This window comes from Salmo salar, unplaced genomic scaffold (assembly GCF_965601325.2).
Source record: "Salmo salar unplaced genomic scaffold, fSalSal1 ptg000152l, whole genome shotgun sequence".
Lineage (NCBI taxonomy): Eukaryota > Metazoa > Chordata > Actinopteri > Salmoniformes > Salmonidae > Salmo > Salmo salar.
In genome coordinates this window covers 2,091,013-2,100,301 of record NW_027675323.1, presented here as the reverse complement: position 1 = coordinate 2,100,301, position 9,289 = coordinate 2,091,013, and the positions used below count along the sequence as shown (strand labels likewise).

Below are 9,289 nucleotides of genomic sequence, written 5' to 3'. Positions count from 1 at the left end.
CCCTACACTCATTAAAACCCACTACCCCATTCCACTACTTTGACCCTATCTGCTCCTGCACCAGGCCAACTAACCCTACACTCATTAAAACCCACTACCCCATTCCACTACTTTGACCCTATCTGCTCCTGCACCAGGCCAACTAACCCTACACTCATTAAAACCCACTACCCCATTCCACTACTTTGACCCTATCTGCTCCTGCACCAGGCCAACTAACCCTACACTCATTAAAACCCACTACCCCCATTCCACTACTTTGACCCTATCTGCTCCTGCACCAGGCCAACTAACCCTACACTCATTAAAACCCACTACCCCATTCCACTACTTTGACCCTATCTGCTCCTGCACCAGGCCAACTAACCCTACACTCATTAAAACCCACTACCCCATTCCACTACTTTGACCCTATCTGCTCCTGCACCAGGCCAACTAACCCTACACTCATTAAAACCCACTACCCCATTCCACTACTTTGACCCTATCTGCTCCTGCACCATGCCAACTAACCCTACACTCATTAAAACCCACTACCCCCATTCCACTACTTTGACCCCATCTGCTCCTGCACCAGGCCAACTAACCCTACACTCATTAAAACCCACTACCCCATTCCACTACTTTGACCCTATCTGCTCCTGCACCAGGCCAACGACCTGGGAGGACGGGACACCACCACTCAACACACCCTGGAACTCTTCTGAAGTCAAATCTAGTATGACCAAATACTTCTCTGCAGCTGCCACCAAAACATATTTTTTTTCTGTGATTTACATTCCATTTCTGCGGTACAGTTGATAACCATTTGCTATGAACACTAAGAAGCCAACCTTACTGAAGCATATATCCCTCGTTGGCCCGTCCCTCTGTGCTGTCACAGATCTACTACTCACAGGGATCCTCTCAGGATCCCTCAGCCTTGACCCATCCTCCTCTACTTTCTTCACTGCCTCAGCAGTGACAACCTGTTCCCAACTGTGGGGTCAGTGGGATTGGATAGGGGCCCCTCTACCTCTCTCTCTCTCTCTCTCTCTGACTGGAGGAGACAGGTGAAATGGTGTGTCTCCTCTGGTCAACAATACTCACCTTGAGAGACTCCACAGCCTGTTGGAGCTCCTTCAGCTCCTTCTCTCTCTCCTGGAATCTCTGCTGGACCTTCTGCTGACTCATCCCCAGCCGCCTCTGTGGAGAATCACTCTTCAATGAGCTATCAAGCTTTATTAGTCCAGTAGATCAATAGTATAGTAATGTGACATAGGGCCCATAGAGAGGAAGGTCTAAAAAAATGGATGGTCCATTTACTAAATGATATTTATTTGTTGCTATGTGAATGACTATAGTTTTTATGGTAGGACTACATGTATCAACAGGTTGAGACTGAACTTTGGACTCATAAAAGGCCATTCAGAATGATAATAGTGTTTGACATTATAAAATGGTGATACATCTGGAGAATCTGGGTTAACATATCTATATACTCAAGGTTTGTGTTCATATTTGTTCTGCTGAGGATTCATTTCATTTGAATGATCTCATATTCAAACAGCCTCAGTTCCTACTGTATCTTTAATTCTTTGTTTATCAGACAGTCACCAACAAGTTGTTCTGGTCTTACCTGTTTCTCAGTCCTCTCTGCTGCAGCTGACACTGTATCATGGCCTTTATGTTCATCCATCACACACAGCAGACAGATACACTGCTGATCGGTACGACAGTAAACCTCCAGCAGTTTGTCATGATGAGAGCAGATCTTCTCCTGTAGTTGTGCGGTGGCTTTGACCATCTTGTGCTTCTTGAAAGCTGGAGATTCGTAGTGAGGTTGGAGGTGAGTCTCACAGTAAGAGGCCAGACACGCCAGACAGGACATGAGGGCTTTCTGCTTTCTGGTCCCAGTACAGACATCACACGCCACATCTCTAGGTCCAGCATAGCACAGAGCAGGAGGGGGAGCAGCCTGGAGTCCTGTCTTCTTCAGTTTCTCCACCACCTCAGCCAACATGTTATTTTTACTCAGCGTAGGCCTCGGACTGAAGGTCTGTCTGCACTGAGGACAGCTATAGACCCCTTTCAGAACATCCTGATCCAAGCAGCCCTCAATACAGCTCCTACAGTAACTGTGTCCACAGGGGATGGTGACTGGTTCCTTCAGTAGATCCAGACAGACAGAACAACAGAACTGGTCCTGGTGCAGCAGAACTCCCTGTTGAGCCATTTAGACGGTTGTTCACTCTCACACAGACAGACGACACAGAGACTCAGATCAGTTTCGTTTCCTCAGAAGAGAGTTTGTGAAGGGGGATGGACTTCCTGGTTCTGCCAGAGGGGTGGGGTTAGAGGGAGGGAGGGAGGGGTTAGAGGAATGCAGGAAGAGAGAGAGGAACTGCAAGCAACATCAAGAGGGAGACAAATAGTTTTGTTCCAATGTTAGAGCCCTTAACATATAAATAGTGTTAACCCAGTATCAGTATCAATAGTGTTAACCCAGTATCAGTATCAATAGGGTTAACCCAGTATCAGTATCAATAGTGTTAACCCAGTATCAGTATCAATAGGGTTAACCCAGTATCAGTATTAATAGTGTTAACCCAGTATTAGTATCAATAGGGTTAACCCAGTATCAGTATTAATAGTGTTAACCCAGTATCAGTATAAATAGGGTTAATCCAGTATCAGTATAAATAGTGTTAACCCAGTATCAGTATCAATAGTGTTTACCCAGTATCAGTATAAATAGTGTTAACCCAGTATCAGTATCAATAAGGTTAACCCAGTATCAGTATCAATAGGGTTAACCCAGTATCAGTATAAATAGGGTTAACCCAGTATCAGTATCAATAGGGTTAATCCAGTATCAGTATTAATAGTGTTAACCCAGTATCAGTATAAATAGTGTTAACCCAGTATCAGTATCAATAGGGTTAACCCAGTATCAGTATAAATAGGGTTAACCCAATATCAGTATAAATAGGGTTAACCCAGTATCAGTATTAATAGGGTTAACCCAGTATCAGTATAAACAGGGTTAACCCAGAATCAGTATAAATAGGGTTAACCCAGTATCAGTATAAATAGTGTTAACCCAGTATCAGTATAAATAGGGTTAACCCAGTATCAGTATCAATAGGGTTAACCCAGTATCAGTATCAATAGGGTTAACCCAGTATCAGTATGAATAGTGTTAACCCAGTATCAGTATGAATAGTGTTAACCCAGTATCAGTATCAATAGGGTTAACCCAGTATCAGTATTAATAGGGTTAACCCAGTATCAATATCAATAGGGTTAACCCAGTATCAGTATCAATAGGGTTAACCCAGTATCAGTATCAATAGTGTTAACCCAGTATCAATATCAATAGGGTTAACCCAGTATCAGTATTAATAGTGTTAACCCAGTATCAGTATCAATAGGTTTAACCCAGTATCAGTATCAATAGTGTTAACCCAGTATCAATATCAATAGTGTATCAGTATCAATAGTGTTAACCCAGTATCAGTATAAATAGTGTTAACCCAGTATCAATATGTTAATTAGTCCCGTGCTTCGACTACTCAGACCCCTCACACATCCGGTCCATTCTGATGTTCTCACAGACACCATACCACTTTTGACACCAATGTAGCAAACAGCTGGGCAGGGAAGTGAACCCAGGTCGCACATGTAAAAGGCCAACAACCTACGCATCGCGCCATTGGCACCAATTGGGTCACTTGGTTGGAATTGTGAAGTGGCTCATATAGCGAGGATCACTGCACTATAGAGGAACTATGATACAATTACATTATCATATGAAATGTAGAGGATCACTGCACTATAGAGGAACTATGATACAATTACATTATCATATGAAATGTAGAGGATCACTGCACTATAGTGGAACTATGATACAATTACATTATCACATGAAATGTAGAGGATCACTACATTATAGAGGAACTATGATACAATTACATTATCATATGAAATGTAGAGGATCACTGCACTATAGTGGAACTATGATACAATTACATTATCATATGAAATGTTAAATGTAGAACTATAATATATGAATATTGATATATTGAATTTGACTTGACCACGTCCAGTCTGCTCCATTTTGTCTGATTAAACTGACACCAACCTGTCTCAGTAGTAGTAGACTGTTAGGAGTGTTTTACTGTCATTCACTATACTAACATTACACCAACCTGTCTCAGTAGTAGTAGACTGTTAGGAGTGTTTTACTGTCATTCACTATACTAACATTACACCAACATGTCTCAGTAGTAGTAGACTATTAGGAGTGTTTTACTGTCATTCACTATACTAACATTACACCAACCTGTCTCAGTAGTAGTAGACTGTTATGAGTGTTTTACTGTCATTCACTATACTAACATTACATTTAATTTATCTACACACTTTACAATAATCCCTGGCAGGATTCTCACCTTGAAACTTCATTGTGATTTTTTTCTGTTCTGTTGTGTATATTCTGATGGGTGAGGCCTGAGCTGGAATGTGAAGCTAACTGAAGCTGGCTAGCTTTAGAAAACCAGTATATCAAGCCTGTATCATAGTATACCCCTCAGGCTACGTTCAGGTTTCAGCAAGAGGCAGGTATCAACATGCCGAGTCGTAGGCGACAACCTGGGTCGTATTCATTAGTTTACTCCACAGCCAGTTAAATAAAACATAAACCGCTTACTCTAAACGCTGTACAACGTGACCTAAACGGTTTCTGTTGCCAAACGTTTTGCTACGGTGGGCACTAATGAATACACACAAACTGTTTTGAGGAAGTGTAAGTTGTTGTTAGTCTCTCGAACAATATTTATTAGTCTCTCTTTCACACAACATACCTTCCTGAGTGAAAAGAGTTAACTGTAGATTATAAAGAGAACATGTTTGTTTGTTGCTTGTTGTGTTTTAAGCCTGTTTTGAGAAGACAAGTCTATAGACCTATGATACAGTACACTCTTAGAATAAAGGGTTCCAAACGGGTCCTCCGGCCGTCCCCATAGGAGAACGCTTTTGGGTTCCAGGTAGAACCCTTCTGGCTTCCATGTAGAACCCTCTGTGGAAAGGGTTCTTCACGGAACCCAAAAGTGTTCTACCTAGTACCAAAAAAAGGGTTCTACAAAGGGTTCTCCTATGGGGACAGCCAAAGAACCCTTTTAGATTGTAGATAGTGTAGGAGCGATCACCCTGGGGCACACAGATGGGCACAGAACGAATTCACCCCACGCATCTAATTTATATCCAAAACATTTTAAGGAGAGTAGGACTATTATAACACTGTCCACCAAAAATATAATTAACTATATGAATACACATAACAATACCATCAACTATATTAATACACATAACAATATCATCAACTATATGAATACACACAACAATATCATTAACTGTATTAATACACATAACAATATCATCAACTATATGAATACACATAACAATATCATCAACTATATGAATACACACAACAATATCATTAACTATATTAATACACATAACAATATCATCAACTATATGAATACACATAACAATATCATCAACTATATTAATACACATAACAATATCATCAACTATATTAATACACATAACAATACCATCAACTATATTAATACACATGACAATCGTCGTCTTACCTTTTATCTCTCAATAGAAACAGAGTCTGTAATGATCATTCGGTCGTTGAAAGTTACTTTCGTTTGCTCTGCTCATTTACATATCAGGTTCTGCCTGTTCTCTCTCCACTCCCTCTCTCTTTACAGCTCTTACAATGTGCAGCTCCTCTCTCTCCCCAGGGGTAGCAGCTCCTCTCTCCCCAGGGGTAGCAGCTCCTCTCTCTCCAGGGGTAGCAGCTCCTCTCTCCCCAGGGGTAGCAGCTCCTCTCTCCCCAGGGGTAGCAGCTTCTCTCTCCCCAGGGGTAGCAGCTCCTCTCTCCCCAGGGGTAGCAGCTCCTCTCTCCCCCCAGGGGTAGCAGCTCCTCTCTCCCCTAGGATTTGAAGACATTGGTGGCTTAGCCTACAGCCAGTAGGGGGGTCTGGGACGGAATTTCAACAGCTAAATCCATGAATACATCTAAATTGTATTGCCAAAACCCACTCCACCACTTCAAACATAGACTCTGACCTGTCTAATGAGCCAAACTGATTAAAGAATCCCACAGTACCAAATCACCCTCTCTCTCTCTCTCTCTCTCTCTCTCTCTCTCTCTCTCTCTCTCTCTCTCTCTCTCTCTCTCTCTCTCTCTCTCACTCTCACTCTCACTCACTCACACACACACACAATGCAGTAATCAGAATCCCTATAGCAGCTTACTGATACAGTCTGCTGTGTGCTCTCCCCTCCTCTTTCTCTCTCCATCACTTTCTCTGTGCCGTCTGTTGCTGTCTCTATGTCTTGTCTGGTGTCTCTCTCCATCATATCCTATTCTTCTGTTGCTGTCTCTGTGTCTTGTCTGGTGTCTCTCTCCATCATATCCTATTCTTCTGTTGCTGTCTCTGTGTCTTGTCTGGTGTCTCTCTCCATCACCAGAATAATTGGTGAGGGTTAGGCCTACTACAATACAACATTCAAAACATGAAAACACAACTACATAACTAGTCTGTCCAACCTCTCTTTCGTATCGTCTGAGATCGCTAAAGATTGGAAAGATGCCGCGGTCATCCCCCTCTTCAAAGGGGGTGACACTCTAGACCCAAACTGTTAAAGACCTATATCCATCCTATCCTGCCTTTCTAAAGTCTTCGAAAGCCAAGTTAATAAACAGATCACCGACCATCTCGAATCCCACCGTAACTTCTCCGCTATGCAATCTGGTTTCAGAGCTGACCATGGGTGCACCTCAGCCACGCTCAAGGTCCTTAACGATATCATAACCGCCATCGATAAAAGACAATACTGTGCAGCCGTCTTCATCGACCTGGCCAAGGCTTTCAACTCTGTCAATCACCGCATTCTTATCAGCAGACTTAACAGCCTTGGTTTCTCAAATGATTGCCTCGCCTGGTTCACCAACTACTTTTCAGATAGAGTTCAGTGTGTGAAATCGGAGGGCCTGTTGTCCGGACCTCTGGCGGTCTCTATGGGGGTGCAACAGGGTTCAATTCTCGGGCCAACTCTTTTCTCTATATACATCAATGATGTCGCTCTTGCTGCTGGTGATTCTCTGATCCACCTCTACGCAGACGACACCATTCTGTATACATCTGGCCCTTCTTTGGACACCGTGTTAACAACCCTCCAAACGACCTTCAATGCCATACAACTCTGCAACAAAGTATCCTTCACTCATGCTGCCAAACATACCCTTGTAGAACTGACTATCCTACCGATCCTTGACTTCGGTGATGTCATTTACAAAATATCCTCCAACACTCTACTCAGCAAATTGGATGTAGTCTATCACAGTGCCATCCGTTTTGTCACCAAAGCCCCATATACTACCCATCACTGCGACCTGTATGCTCTCGTTGGCTGGCCCTCGCTTCATATTTGTCGCCAAACCCACTGGCTCCAGGTCATCTATAAGCCTTTGCTAGGTAAAGCCACGCCTTATCTCAGCTCACTGGTCACAATAGCAGCACCCACCAGTAGCACGCGCTCCAGCAGGTATATTTCACTGATCACCCCCAAAGCCAATTCCTCCTTTGGCCGCCTTTCCTTCCAGTTCCCTGCTGCCAATGACTGGAACGAACTGCAAAAATCACTGAAGCTGGAGACTCATATCTCCCTCACTAACTTTAAGCATCAGCTGTCAGAGCAGCTTACCGATCATTGCACCTGTACATAGCCCATCTGTAAATTGCCCAACCAACTACCTCATCCCCATTTTGTTATTTTTGTTATCCTTTGCACCCCAGTATCTCTACTTGCACATTCATCTTCTGCACATCTATCACTCCAGTGTTTAATTGCTAAATTGTAATTATTTCTCCATTCTGGCCTATTTATTGCCTTATCTCCCTAATCTTACTACATTTGCACACACTGTATATAGACCTTTCTATTGCGTTATTGACTGTACATTTGTTTATTGTCATAAACTTCTTCGTCTGAAGAGGAAAAATCATCGGACCAATATGCAGCGGGTATATTGCTCATCTTCGTATTTATTGAAGGTAAACACACTCAAACAAAATAACGACGATAACAGTCCAGTAAGGTGCACAGACTAAACCGGAAACAACCACCCACAAACACAAGTGAAAACGAACACACTAAATATGGCCTCCAATTAGAGACAACCACCAGCTGCCTCTAATTGGAGGTCATTGAAAAAAACACAACATAGAAAGAGAAACCTAGAATAAACATAGAAATAGAAAATATAGAACATACATCAAAACCCCGAAACACACAAAACTAACACCCCCCTGCCACGCCCTGACCAAACTACAATAACAAATAACCCCTTTTACTGGTCAGGACGTGATATTTATCCCATGTGTAACTGTGTTGTTTGTGTCACACTGCTTTGCTTTATCTTGGCCAGGTCGCAGTTATAAATGAGAACTTGTTCTCAACTGGCCTACCTGGTTAAATAAAGGTACATAAAATAAGAAATAACACAGAACTCTCAACTAGTTCCATCAAACAGAAAAACAACAAGAAAGCTGGATAAACACATTCAGATTTCTAGATATTACACTTTTCTTTTGTGTTTTAGGGGTCATAGGTCAGATCAGTGGTCATGGTTGATATGCATGGACTAAAAAACAAACTTGAAACCATTTTTCTCAGATTCACTGTTTGTGTAGACTGCTCCTTGTCTTTTCTAGGGCAGTAGTTCAGGTGGCTGTGTGTGTAGACTGCTCATTGTCTTTTCTAGGGCAGTAGTTCAGGTGGCTGTGTGTGTAGACTGCTCCTTGTCTTTTCTAGGGGAGTAGTTCAGGTGGCTGTGTGTGTAGACTGCTCCTTGTCTTTTCTAGGGCAGTAGTTCAGGTGGCTGTGTGTGTAGACTGCTCATTGTCTTTTCTAGGGCAGTAGTTCAGGTGGCTGTGTGTGTAGACTGCTCCTTGTCTTTTCTAGGGCAGTAGTTCAGGTGGCTGTTTGTGTAGACTGCTCCTTGTCTTTTCTAGGGCAGTAGTTCAGGTGGCTGTGTGTGTAGACTGCTCCTTGTCTTTTCTAGGGCAGTAGTTCAGGTGGCTGTTTGTGTAGACTGCTCCTTGTATTTCTAGGGCAGTAGTTCAGGTGGCTGCCCTTGCTCTTAGTCTGCCTCCTGTCTCTCCTATCATCATAGACAGTTGTGGGAAAAGTACGCAATTGTCATACCTGAGTAAAAGTCTACAAATAT

At 42.7% G+C, this 9,289-nt stretch overlaps 1 protein-coding gene across 1 annotated transcript; it reads right to left on the bottom strand.

The window, feature by feature from the left end:
• Window positions 1-1,003: 1,003 nt before the first annotated feature.
• Window positions 1,004-2,481, bottom strand: LOC145867030 (E3 ubiquitin/ISG15 ligase TRIM25-like). The gene is made up of 2 exons (XM_082971076.1): window positions 1,619-2,481; window positions 1,004-1,185 (listed from the first exon to the last, which is right to left on the bottom strand). The coding sequence occupies exons 1-2, from the start codon at window positions 2,213-2,215 to the stop codon at window positions 1,012-1,014; spliced, it is 771 nt and encodes a 256-aa protein (XP_082827202.1). The 5' UTR covers window positions 2,216-2,481; the 3' UTR covers window positions 1,004-1,011.
• Window positions 2,482-9,289: the final 6,808 nt, after the last annotated feature.